The 14,272-nt window shown below is 44.8% G+C and overlaps 1 protein-coding gene across 2 annotated transcripts; it reads right to left on the bottom strand.

Annotated features, from left to right (window-relative positions):
• Positions 1–282: 282 nt before the first annotated feature.
• LOC123181868 (AP2-like ethylene-responsive transcription factor SMOS1) lies at positions 283–6,453 on the bottom strand. 2 transcript variants are annotated; one of them, XM_044594269.1, is made up of 10 exons: positions 6,050–6,452; positions 5,042–5,124; positions 4,521–4,529; positions 4,341–4,429; positions 3,304–3,377; positions 3,179–3,229; positions 2,161–2,234; positions 1,486–2,057; positions 1,333–1,415; positions 283–603 (listed from the first exon to the last, which is right to left on the bottom strand). In XM_044594269.1, exons 1-9 carry the CDS (start codon positions 6,298–6,300, stop codon positions 1,350–1,352), a joined length of 1,269 nt encoding a protein of 422 aa, XP_044450204.1. In that variant the 5' UTR covers positions 6,301–6,452; the 3' UTR covers positions 283–603; positions 1,333–1,349. The 2 variants fall into 2 exon arrangements, with proteins under 2 accessions (XP_044450204.1, XP_044450205.1); XM_044594270.1 differs by having other exon boundaries at positions 346–600; positions 6,050–6,453.
• Positions 6,454–14,272: the final 7,819 nt, after the last annotated feature.

Below are 14,272 nucleotides of genomic sequence, written 5' to 3'. Positions count from 1 at the left end.
CCAAAGATGAATTGCCTTGTTCCCGCAAAAAAAAAAAGATGAATTGTCCTGAACCAGAAGTCGCGGTCGAGTAGCTCCGAGTAGATGATGCCAGATACCAGTAAAACCTCGTGTGCACCAGCCCATGTAGCATCAAGAAGACTTTGGTTTGATAGACTATGCTCTCAGGGCGACAGGCACACCAAATGCAGAGATGAAGCAGCCGCAAGGTGGGCAAAACGATATTCGTGATGAAGCAGCCGCAACGTGGTTAAAACGATATTCGTCGAAACACAGAGCAGAGCCGAGGGGCGAAACAATGGTTCTTTAACTCAAGAGTCCAAATATTTGCACAAGATAAGCAACTAAGCATACAAAAATCACATTCCTATTTCTGTTCTCTTCCTCAAATCTGTAGACAACAGCAATATATACAGACGGCTTTACAGCTACACATTGTTTCCTGGGCATTAGCCACTGTATATTACATAACTATGATTTTCTTACCTTCTATGCATGTTCTGTGAAGTATTGATACAAAGAGTATTGCTCACAAGCCACCACATCAAAAGATTGGCGGCACGAAACACGCCGGAGGTGAACGACGTTGTCAGCATCAACCTGCTGAACAGTTGGAATGTGCAAAGCTTTCAGCAATCAATGAAACATAACTTAGAAGAAACTAGGATACATTTTGCTTTTGAAGATAAGCTACTTCAACTGTCCATTTTTACGACTATTTTAGCAAGCGTGGCATGCAAATAGAAATTTTAGACAATCTTGAGCATATACCTAACTGGCATCAAATTACTAGCGGTAAGAGCATCCCAAAATGGATACTCCCCTGGTGAATCCGTCAATATTGACAATCGAACATCCTACCAGTTTCCACGAGTAACACACACACGCACGTTTTCAATACTGGAAGCTTTATGCACAATCAAAGTAGTTTCAATTTATCACGCCCACATTCCATACACAGGTTATGCAGGTACCAATCATTCCATGTGTTGATCCTTACTGGAATGCAACATAAGCATATATAAAGACCTATTAGAGAAATAATTAGTTGAATCTCATTTCCATATGTTCATCTATCTATGGAGTGTCTTGTTGTTAGGTATCTTCTCTTGTTTTTAAAAAGCTTGCACCTTTTTTTTAAGGAAAAAACTAGTGCCTGTACATTTATTCTTGGGCAACTAATTCTTACATTTGTGTGATTACTACCAGGATTCCTTAAGCTTCCCAAGCGGAAATTTTTATAGCCATTTTAGGTGACACACAGAAATTAGAAAACTGAAATACAAAGTTTAGTGACAGGAATAGAGTGCAGGATCTGAACTCATTAATTACCAGCTAAAATATCCTCGCTATTTGGTATGTTCATACTCCTGGTTCTTGAATGGATCACTTGAACTCACCTCATTCTTTGCAAACTGTCACAAATCTATGGTCAGATTCAGCATTTCAGATTCAGCAGAAAATATGTCAGGCAGAGAAACAAACCGTTGTTGTCGTTATTGTCGCCATTGTGACGGGTTGACTCGATGGCAAGATGAAGTTGCTCCAAAATAGATGGTCCGCGGAAGGATCGGCAGGGCTCCAGGTACTTTTCATTGGTGTAGGCATAACAGGGGCCAATGTGTATGGAGCTCTTTGTACTAGCAACCCATTCATGTTAATGTCAACTGGAGATGTATGATGTCCAGTAGTAGGTACTGACACGACACCCTTTCCTTCATCTATTTCTTTGCTAAATGTACATTCTTCAGATAATTTTGTAGACTTCTCCAAGAAGCTTTTGAAGGCACCAGACTGAGATAAGATACTGCACGCAGATAGACCCGCTGAAGAGGGGTTTGAATGGGAACCAAGGCCAAGAGAAGGCAGCTTATAGGGCTCAGTCAGTTGCACTGAACCTTCTATAGCACGGATTTCATCAGCAACCTCTTCTGCTTTTGATATATCTGATTGCCGTGTCTTTTTGGGTACCCACCACCTAATGTAATTTGTTAGATCAATTTTCCTCTCTAACCCAAAGCTTCCTGCAAATTTTCCATCCAGTGCAATGCCCTTTCCTGTAATATAAATAAGTTGCAACTTACAAGGTGTCACTGCCTATTTATCACTTCTTTAGTTTGTTAACTTGAAAGAGCGGTGTAGTAGTATGCATAGACGCACCACAACTGAGGTTCATGTAGTCATTGCCAAGTAGTTGTCCCAAAGAAGCATCCCATCTGGAATTATGGAGCTGCCTGCATGGCATAAGTATAAAGCTTAAGTAATGCACTTGCAGCTTTTTAGTGACGGTTTATGTCGCGAAACTTAATTGAAAATTTGAACATTTCTTGTTGCAACATTTATGATTACAATCTGTATATTGACATGGCACACATCTTACAAAACTTTTACTCTATATGCCCTGCACAGTTTAAGTTTTAAAGGTATAAGTCTTCAATGCTGATGTCTGGTCAATATTTCAGACTAATGGAACTAAATAAAGCTAGTATTACATCACTTGTCACCAATTGATATTGCACTACCACTTTTCCAAATACGAATGTCTACCTGTATATGGATAGGCCCCACACTGCCAATGATCAGATCCGACTCATGGTACAGAGTGAAAAACTAGGTACTTGTATTACTACGAAGGCCCAAAGGCATACGTACTGTATGATTGAGGGATTGGGTTGGGAAGCAATTTATGTTTAGTACAAGCTGCAGATATGTTCATTTTCCAAGCTAAGCGCAATTTTGCTTCAAGGAGTTACCAAAGTCTAACTAAGGGCTACCAGTATAGAACTAAACTCTTTTTTCAATCCAATTTTTAAGGAAACTGCCAAGCTGTCATGGTGCAAAACCACAATTTGATACAGCAGCTATTGGATACTTTATTTGCTCATTTTAGTTTTGCAGTGTTGCCCTGTCGTGAAGATTTCTGGCAGAAAAACACAAAGCAACAGAAAAGGTTACAAACTAATATATCAGATTGTAGCCAAATTTCCAACCCATTAAGTTGCGTGGCAGAAATATTTCATATTAAGCAAAGTATCGACAGTTTAAACAATTTGGAATAAATGATTTGCACGTGGAAAAACTTTTACAGGGATGCATTACAGAGTAAACTCTCGTAAAACAACAAACATAAAAGAAATTTGCATAGTAGAGGATATATTTCTCAATCATTAAAACATACCTGGGAAGCCCACGATATTTCGGTAATCCCCTAGAGAAGGCACTGCTCTTTCTGCAAGGCATGCATCTTCCAGTCATTGCTTAAGAAAATAAATAATGTCCATGATTATAAATACACGAATATACCTTCGAAGAGATACAAGATAGTCCTCCTTGGAGATCATCTGCATCTCTTCAACATCTCTTGTATAATCCGAGACCTAAATACGCAAATACATAATGAACATAACTTTTCCAATTGTCAAAATTTTCATTAGGTATTGTGACAATTGACATGGAATTGAAAATAATGAAGCAATTGTAATGTTTGTTTTGTCACTATTCCGCAGAAGACATCGGTGTATTTGTTTTAGGTTACAATTGTAAAAAAAAACAGATAATAGAATCATAGACTTATCCATCGCAAAAAAAAAATATCATAGACTTATAATAAAGATGAGCTGAGGCCTCATATATCCTAATTTTAATTGTGCTTTATGAAAAGTAGGCACTACATAGTAAACAGTTTTGAGTTTCGTCCCAACACTTATATCTGTAAATATGTAACCGATAGGAGAATCACCGGCTTAAACTGAACTGGGGTAACATGTATCTCAAATTTTGATATACATAATGTAAAGTAGACAAAAGACATTAGATATTTCTGAAATCTAGATATTAAATTCGGAAGCTTCCAGTTTCTGTGCAAGAATTTTGTTACATCTCAGGTTCTCATTGCTGAATATTAGTAACAAACAGACTAATTAGCTCAGTTTCACCATGGGACACTTCATGAAATAAATGATTAATGCATTCAACTAAACCATGATATTATTAAAAAGGGAAAAATATACTCCCTCCGTTCCATAATGTAGTGCCTATAGATTTTTTGAGAAGTCAAACCCCACAAACTTTGACCAAGTTTTTGAAGAAAAACATTTACATGTAGAATGTCAAGCGTATATCATTAGGTTCATTATAAGAAGTAGTTTCATACTTTATATATTTGATAATGTAGATATAAATAATTTTCTCTATAAACTTGGTCAAACTTTGACTCTTCAAAAATCAGCACGCACTATATTATGGAACAGAGGGAGCACTTACAATTTCAGGTGGAAGAATTTAACAAAGACTAGAAAACAAGAGCTGAATGGCGTTAGCAAATCTTATAGACAACTCACAGGAAAATTTATCTGTGTTCCAGCTCCCCAGTATTTCAATGCAGCAAGATCATAGGCTCTTGCCGCAGCCTCTTCATCATCATATGCGCCTATGTTGCACATCAAATGGTGGGCATTAGAAACATCTTATCAAGTTAACACTATGTGCATTTTAATGTCAGCGTCGGCGGTGCTCCTTACCCAAATATACTGCAAGATTGTTGTGCCGTGTAGTTTCCCATGTAAAAGAAACAATGACATTAAATTACATTAAGCACAACTACATATAAAAAAATCAAATGGTAAATCATACTGATATAGTTAACTTTAACTTTAACACAGGTCATCTTATGGAGATATGAAAGAAATCATGCAGATAATATAAAAACTGAGATATGCAGAGTGCAGACTCTTTACACCCAGTAAATGCATGCAGTGGCACAACAAATAATTATCTAGTCAAAGGGCACCTGACTCAAGCAACAGTAAAGAAAGGTCTGTTCGAGTGTAAACTTGTAGTCGGAAGAACTACTTAATTACTACATACATTCCATATCGGATGATGAATGATTGAGGATTAGAGACCTTAAGCCAAATGAACTCTGCAATAAAAGGAAGCTACGATGGACAAGTTTTCCTATACACCAATGTAAGATTGCTAAAGAAGCATGATAAATTTGCAACAGCTGTAACTCTGCACTGAGCACACAATAGTCGCATACCTTGTTTCCCTTTCTTGTTCTGATTCTGATTCCATGTGCTTTTGTCCCAAAGGTGAGCCTCATATCGCCCTGTCCATCTATGCCTATTGATGCAACATCGAGCTAAGTAATAAATTAAATGAATATACATGTATAAGGAACATCAAAAGGAGATAATGTTTTGCTCACAGCAAGTTTAGGAAAGTATGCCTGTCAGAGGCAGCAAAAAAGAAAAGAAAAAATATAGTACATAAAAAAGTACTCATAAAATTGTGGAGGAAGGACCGAAGGAGGACGGGCTGAATCAATAAGGGCCAAATATGAAATGTGCACCGGGAATCATGAAGTGACAAGCACGGTGAAGTGGTCAAACTTAGAAGTATTTGTAAACAATTACTCCCTCCATTCCAAAATATAAGTCATTTTAGAGATTCCAATGCGGACTACATACGGAGCAAAATGAGTGAATCTACATTCTAAAATATGTCTATATACATCCGTATGTAGTTCGTATTGAAATCTCTAAAAAGACTTATATTTAGGAACCGAGGGAGTATAAGGTGGCCAAAAGCAACAAGTGTTTGATATCTAAGGTAATACTTGTATTTTTCTCGTGGAGATTTCTGGTTGAGCATGCACATTAACCATTAGCATGTGCTGATGTGCAGATCATCGTTTGAACAGGGTACTAAATGTGATGTCTATACATTAATTTTTAGCTGTTTCGCAAATACCAGAGACAAACACTGGCTGCAATGTGCAGATACCTACAGCAACAGTCCTCTCTAACATTCTCTTATTCTCGGCGCGTGCCAGTTCCTCATCAGATCTCATCTCCCAGGCTAGTCACGCTCTGCATCATTTTCCAATATGCTCCCCAATGAACATGCACTCGGGACAGAGACGCATACGAAAGCTCAGTAGCGATCTGTACTTCTGAGCTTCTTCCAGCCGCGCTCGCCGGGAAACCGAAAGCAACTAGCACCGGAGATGAGTCCGTGAGCGGGGCAGGCAGGGGGCAGTACGTACCGGGTGACCCCGCGGTAGATGGAGCTGCGCTTCCCGGCGGCGCAGGGCGTCATGCGGCTGATGCGGTCCTTGGCGGTGCAGACGCGCTCCTTCCGCGCCGGCGCGAGCCTCCTGGGCGGCGCCTGCTCCGCGACCACCACCCCCACCACCGCGCCGTACGCGGGTGGCGGCCCCTCGCTTCCCCCCGCCGCGGCCTCCATCTTCTTCTGCAGCCCCGCCGCGTCGGCCGCGGCGGGGTTGGGGGAGGCCATGGCGCCGCCGCCGCCGCCGCCGTACAGCGCCCTCCGCCGGATCGGTCGGGCTGGCTAGGAGGATGGGGGCGAGCGCTTTGGCCTTTGGAGCCGTCGCGGTGGTGGTGACCGTTTGGGGGCGGCCGTGGTGGTGGTTTCAAATGGAGGGGGGTGGCGTGGGGTGGGGTGGGGGAGGAGGGGCAGAGAGGCAGAGGCAGAGGCGGATGGGGACGCGTGGAGCCCAGTGGGCCGGCACATGGGGAGCAGCGAGCCGCAGGGGAATCCGAGGATGCGCGATTGATGATGGCGAGAGAAGAAGGGAAGAGAGTTGAGCCGAGGATAGCGGGCCGGGGCCGGAAAGGGACAGCAGCAGCGCCACGGCGGATGCGGGTTTGTCCGGCCCGTCGTCGTTTCCGCGAACGGCACCGGTACGGCCCCGTGGCCGAGTTACTCCCCATCGGTGCCGACAGGGGGAAACCCCGTGATGAAAAACACGCGAGATGTTCAGATGAAACTTCGTGATGATGCATAAAAATACACTGGAAGTGAACTGAGTGGAGTGGGGTTCAATGCTTCAGGACCGTTGGCCACCATGTACTATGTGTGTATCCCCGTGTCAGATGTGGCAGTGATGAGTGAATGGGGCTGAGCGAGTTGGTTCATGGGAGGACGTGGAGTACCACGGTACTGCTGTGCGGCATTGAAGGCAGGTGTACCGCGCTGCACATTCACGCTCTACTGGCTAGATCTGTGTTAATGTTGCACTCGCTTCACGTCACGTAGGGTATAGGCCGTTGTGGCCACATCCTCAGTCACATCGCCATGGGCAGATCAGTGCGGCACCCTTATTCGAACGCCGACCCATAAACCTCCCGCAGCCATCTGGACCGGGTTGTCCAGATCATGAAAGCCATTCAATATGGACCTGTATTGTCACGACCGGTTTTTCAATAAAATAATTTATTGAGAGACCGATCCCTTTTACGGACCAGTAGAGAAGAATTCCTTCTTACTGGTAGACAAAATCTTGATCACAGAAGAAAATACCAGGAGTACTGAATATAATACAAGGTTGAGCGGAGACTGCCCAACAATTTATTACAAGCGCGCCGATAAAACATAACGGCGGATAGGGTGGCATAACTACTAACTCACGATAGGAGCGGTGGTGGAAATATCACAGCGATGAGGGTGATAAGACTCTTGAATCTAACAACTCTTCGAGCGTCGGAGTGAGGCTCGAGGAGACTTATTGCGGGTGGCGGAAGCGTATATAATACAAGTGACCAATATCCAGGATCGCACGGGACTGACTGGGACTCCTCTAGGCGTCGGACTCACTATCAAACTCTTCATCCATGAGATCGCCTTCGTCAACATCTGGCCAAAACAACAAGCCAGGTGAGTACTATGAAAGTACTCGCAAGACAGTTCGGACATAAGATATAACAAATGTAAACATGATGCATAAGAACAGATTAACAAGTGCACTCAGACATAGAGATAATAATGCATGGGAAATAAAAGAGAAGTCGGGCGGTAGTCCTCCCGAAATCCCAAAGTAGAATACTGAGGGCCAAACGAGTGTCTGAATGACTCCTCGAGAGGAAAATACAAGAATAACAATGCCGCAGTCGGGCGTCAAGGCGACACCACATAAAGGGCTTATAATGGGAAATAAATGACAGTGCGTGGCACAGTAGGACGTCTGAGCGACATCACATAAAGGGCTTATATTGGAAGTAAACGATAAACATGCCACAGTCGGACGTCTGAGCGACATCACATAAAGGGCTTATATTGAAAGTAAAAGACAAACATGCCACAGTCGGACGTCTGAGCGACATCACATAAAGGGCTTATATTGAAAGTAAACGATAAACATGCCACAGTCGAACGTCTGAGCGACATCACATAAAGGGCTTATATTCACAACTTAGTAACTCATGAATTTAAATCATATCAAGAGAGTAATCAGGTATGAGATAAACAACAGGGTTAGTCCATCCACAGGAATAATGTTTAACCAAGTTTACCACTCAAGTTTGTTTACCGGGGATATTACCACGAGAATTTGACGTAGGTAAGGATGCACTGGTCACGTTACTTGACCATGGATACGATGACTCGGAAGGATTTGACTCTGCAGAGTTTGTACTTTAACCACAGCCAACGGATTTCAGTAGTCACGGGGACTAGTTCCGTTTACGGTGTTTTGGAGAAACACATCTAACCAGTACACACCCATTCAACATTCCGAAGCCAGGAATCACCCTCGGCAACGTTCAAGAAAAACCTTGAGACGGGGAGGCTACAACCTCGCGTAGCATGGGATCAAATTTATATACGCGCGCTCTAAGGGGTGCCCCCCTCTCGGTCCCAACCGGAAACACCCATGCCCCCTGACCGGATGACTGGCTTTAATCCAGGGCCATGGAACCCTCATCCCGGCCCCTCTATTTGGTGTGTACACGGAAAGAGGTTACCAACTTACTAAACCGCATTCTGGCAGAAAACATGTGGTAGCACGGAAGGGGGAAGAACGATAACGTGACTCCGTCCACGTTAACGTCGGAATTTATCGGATGACGTAAGGCTGGCATGCTACAATAGTACCACCTTACTGCCCTTCATGTCACCACATGACTAGGCCATCTCTCATCAGAGATCATAGTAACTTCGGAAACACACGGATAGTTGCCTTACATGCAACGAGATACTCACCGATGCTCATATGCCATGCACAACCATTCACGCAAACATGCAAAACACCTATCATATCAAAGGTTCAAACATGCTTGCCTGGTTCAGAGAAGTCGGAGTCTAGCTCGGCGAAGTTCGCGGCTCCGTCACCTCTTCCGGAACCTACGGTAGCGAAAACGTATACTAACGTGAAAACCAACGCGTGCATAAAAGTTGTCTCAAATTTTTTTCAAATAAATACTATAAAAAACTAGACAAAAATATAAGACTGTCAGAAAAAGAATCACTCAAAAATCACTTTTTATTAAAAAGTTATAAGGGTTTTAGTCCAGGGACTAATCTGTGATGAACCAGAAAAGATCCAGGGACTTAACTGAGAAAGCAGAAAACGGTTCGGAGTAAAAGACGTCAGCCCAAAGAGAAAACGTACTCTACCCGAAGGCGCCAACAGAAAACGGTTCGCGGGGAAAGAAAGAGAGGCTGACGTGGGGGGTCCACACGTCAGGTTCAAATCCTCGCCGGCGCCCGAAGGCTGCGGTGGTCGCCGGCGTCGAACCACGGCGAGTCAGGGAGATCGGAGTGTACCAAGAGGTTCAGCGTGTCCTTCCGCGTCGGTGGGTGGTGGACTTGGTCGTCGGGGAGCACCACGTCGACGGCGACACTTTCTCCGGCGGACGGCGGCTCGGGCGATGGTGTAGAACTCCGGTGGGCGCTGCAAACTCCGAATTGAAGCGCGGGTCAGGAGAGTGGATGCATAGGGAAGCTACTGGCAAGAGATGAGAGGCAGAGGTGCACGCACGGGAGCGAATTGAGCTGGATCCCGTGGCGGGTCGCAGCGGCCGGAGTTGAGGAAGGAGACTCCCTCGGGGCTCTTCCAGTGGCTAGGCGTGGTCTTGGTGGAGTGCAGAGGTGGTGTGGGTTCTAGTTGGAGCTCGGGGCCTCTATTTATAGGCGGTTCGAGGGGGTGGCCGTGAACGGGAAATCTCCGGCGAGCGATTACGGCGAGGCAGTGGTTGGGCAGGGGGTTTAGGTGGCCAGGCAGCATCAGTGAGAGTTACTGGTCCCGTTCCACTGCTAAACTCGGTCGGGCTTGGCGTAATGGCGCCGGTCTTCGTCGGGGCGGCCATACGGGCACGGCGGCGGCAGAGAGCGCGCTCCGCGCCTGGCAGTTCACGACGAGGGTGGCAGCGCGCACTGGGGAGTGGATGGCCACGCGGCGGCCTCCGGTGGCTTGGGCGGCGCTGGGCGGCGCCGTCTGCGCTGCGCCTCTCTCTGGTGGCTGCAAAGCCGCCGCTGCCGTCGGTCACGGGGCGGCGCACCTCCTCCTGCTCGTCGCCGACGCCCGCAACCTTCCAGGCGCTCGTGCGGTGCAGAGGACAAGGGGGAGGGGACAGGAAGCACGGCGACGCTGGGGCACTGGCGAGATCGACAACGGACACTGAAGAAACGACAGTGGTTTCAGACACTGTTAACTGAACTTGACTGAACATTATAGAAACAATGTCCAGCAGGTGTTCGATGAAATGATTTGGCAAGAAGAAAATTTTTCCTGGAGCTGGGACTTGGTGAGGTGACCTCTCAATGTACCCAGAGGCTGCCTGATTTTTCTCAGATTTTTAGGAGGAGAATTCAAATGAATTTCATCAAATTTGGCAAATCTGGTCCAAATTTGCAGCAAGTATAGTTTGAAAAATTTGAACTGGAGACCAGTGGATCTTCATGGATCCTGGTTGAGGGCTCAAAGGACTAGGTAGGGAAATTGGTTTGGAGGCAAAATTCAAAGCAGAAAGAGTAGCTCCTTTGAAAACCTCCAAGGATCAAGATAGAAGGCAGAAATTGTTTTTGATGAGAAATAAATGGAAAATAAACATATGGAGAGGTTCAACTTGCTGTAGTTGAGGTACATCATGATCCAAAGGTGGGGAAAAGTTTATGGGAGGGGATTTACACTTAGGTCATGGCAAGAGAGATTTTTGAAAGTGGAAAAGGATCATTCCAAAAGCCATAGGGCTTTTTAAAGGAATTTTCAAAAGACATTATTCCAAGTGAAAAGCATTTTGGTTTGAGTCCAAAAAAAAAGGAAAACCTCCAAGACCAAAAAAATCAAGTCTTGGGTGAATCCAAATAAAACTCTTGCCATAAAGAAAGTTTTTGAGAGGGTGGGTTCTTTAGAAGAAAATTTTAAAAACCCTCCTCAAATAAAATAAAAGTTTGAAAAAGCCAAATAAAATTTTGGGTGTCACAACACCTACCCCCTTAGGAAAAATCTCGTCCTCGAGATTTCATTTGATCCTCAAATAGATATGGATACTCTGTCTGGAGAAAATCTTCCCTCTCCCATGTAGCTTCATCCTCAGTGTGGTTGCTCCACTGAACTTTGAAAAAATTTGTTGTTTTCTGACGGGTCCTTCTTTCAGACTCTTCCAAAAAATTTACTGGCCGCTCTCTGTAGGTGAGGTCTGGTTGTACATCAATGACTTCATGAGATACATGCTTCTCCGGGTTACTTACACATTTTCTCAATTGTGAGACGTGGAAAACGTCATGGACGTCAGACAGCTCCTTTGGTAGGTCTAGTTTGTAGGCCACTGTGCCTCTTCGTGCGACGATGCAGAATGGTCCAATAAATCTCGGGGCTAGCTTTCCCTTAATTTTGAACCGTTGCAGACCCCTCATAGGAGATACTCGGAGGTATACGAAATCACCGGGTTCAAAGCTGACCTCACGATGTTTTTGATCGTAATAGCTCTTCTGTCGGCTTTGTGCTGTCTTGAGTCTGTCCCTGATCTGTTTAACTTTCTCCTCGGCCTCCTTGAGCATGTCTGGGCCGAAGATACGACTGTCACCTGTCTCTGACCAATTCAGTGGGGTACGACACCTCCGTCCGTACAATGCTTCAAAAGGTGCCATTTGTAAGCTGGCTTGGTAACTGTTGTTGTAAGCAAACTCGGCATATGGCAAACTCTCTTCCCAACTGGATCCATAGGTGAGCACACAGGCTCCCAGCATGTCCTCTAAGATTTGGTTTACGCGTTCCGTTTGCCCATCAGTCTGAGGGTGGTACGCTGTACTAAAAGCTAGTTGCGTGCCCAGAGCTTGTTGCAGGTGATCCCAAAATTTAGAGACAAATTGAGTGCCTCGGTCGGATATTATAGTCTTTGGGACTCCATGCAGGCAAACTATTCGGGAGAGATAAAGCTTGGCTAGCCTTTGTGTGGAGTAGGTTGTCTTCACGGGGATGAAATGGGCTACCTTGGTTAGCCTATCTGTGATGACCCATATGGCATCATTACCGCGTTGTGATTGAGGTAGTCCGACGATGAAGTCCATTCCTATTTCATCCCATTTCCACTCCGGTATCCTGTTTGGCTGGAGTAGCCCTGCTGGCTTTTGATGCTCGGCCTTGATGCGCTGACATGAATCGCAACACGCAATAAATGCAGCTATATCCCTTTTCATACCGTGCCACCAAAATCTTTCCTGAATGTCTTTGTACATTTTGGTTCCTCCAGGGTGGATTGAGTATGGAGCGGTGTGGCTTTCGGTTAGGATTTGTTGCTTGAGTTCCTCAATGTTAGGTACGCAAAGTCTGTCCCCGTACCATAATATTCCTTTACTATCCGTGACGAACTCTGAAGCCTTGCCAAGGTTTATTTTCCTCTTTATACCTTCGATGCTGGGATGTCCCTGCTGAGCCTTCTTAATTTGTTCCACTAGGGTGGGTTGTATCTCCAGATTTGATACGGTGCCCTCAGAGACTAACACCATGTTGAGTCTAGCGAACTCTTGCTGAAACTCAGGCCTCAAGTTTTGTGGATCGTCGTTGTCCGGGCTGGGGTTCCGACTAAGGGCATCAGCCACTACATTTGCTTTCCCTGGATGGTAGTGAATGCCGACATCATAGTCCTTGACCAATTCCAACCAGCGTCGTTGGCGTAAATTTAGCTCTGGCTGTGTGAAAATATATTTAAGGCTCTTATGGTTCGTATATATTTCACAACGATTACCCAACAGAAAGTGCCTCCACTCCTTGAGTGCATGGATGACCGCTGCTAGCTCCAAGTCATGAGTTGGATAATTTTCCTCATGTTTCTGCAGTTGCCTGGAGGCATAGGCGACCACTTTGCCATCTTGCATCAGTACACATCCGAGGCCCTTCCGGGATGCGTCACAATACACTTCAAAGCTCTTGTGTATGTCTGGTACAGTTAAGACCGGTGCGGTTGTTAGTTTCTTCTTGAGTTCTTGGAAGCTTTTCTCGCATGCTTCCGTCCAAACAAATTTCTTGTCTTTCTTGAGCAACTGTGTCATTGGTTTTGCCACAGTGGAGAAACCTTCAATAAACCTTCTGTAATATCCGGCCATTCCAAGGAAACTCCGCACATCTGTCACGTTGGCTGGTGGCTTCCAGTCAAGTATGGCTTTGACTTTTTCTGGGTCTACGGCCACGCCTTCTTGGTTTAATATATGGCCTAGGAAACCAACTTGCCTTAGCCAAAATTCACACTTGCTAAATTTGGCGTACAACTGATGTTTCCTTAATTCTCCCAAAACAATTCTGAGATGCTCAGCATGCTCATCTGGTGTCCTTGAGTAAACCAGAATATCGTCAATGAACACCACAACAAATTTGTCCATGAATTTCATGAACACTTTGTTCATGAGGTGGACGAAATATGCGGGGGCGTTCGTCAGTCCAAATGGCATTACTGTGAACTCATATAATCCATATCTGGAGGTGAATGTTGTTTTAGGGATATCTTTTGTCCGTACTTTTAATTGATGATATCCCGACCTCAAATCAATTTTTGAGAACACTTTGGCTTGCGCGAGCTGGTCAAACAAGTCATTTATCCGTGGCATCGGATATTTGTTTTTGATGGTGACCATATTGAGAGCTCGATAGTCTATACACAGTCTCAGTGTCCCATCCTTTTTCTTGGCGAATAATACTGGCGAACCCCAAGGTGAGGAGCTGGCTCGAATAAAACCTTTGTCCAGTAATTCCTTTATCTGCTTCTTCAATTCTACCAATTCTGAGGGTGCCATTCTATAAGGTTTCTTATAGATGGGAGCGTTGCCAGGTGCTAGTTCAATGCTGAATTCTATCTCTCGGTCTAGTGGCATGCCTGGTAGTTCTTCAGGAAATACGTCAGGAAACTCGCACACCACTGGAACTTTTCTCAGTTCTGAAATGTCCACTTTGTTCAATTTTGGTTGCCGTGACCGTGGTCTCTCTTGAGCTGTAACCTTAATTGTCTTGCCGTGATGATGGGTGAGAATCACGGTC

This window comes from Triticum aestivum, chromosome 1D (assembly GCF_018294505.1).
Source record: "Triticum aestivum cultivar Chinese Spring chromosome 1D, IWGSC CS RefSeq v2.1, whole genome shotgun sequence".
Classification (NCBI taxonomy): domain Eukaryota; kingdom Viridiplantae; phylum Streptophyta; class Magnoliopsida; order Poales; family Poaceae; genus Triticum; species Triticum aestivum.
Note: the sequence above shows the minus strand (reverse complement) of the source record. Positions and strands in the feature narration are given on the sequence as shown.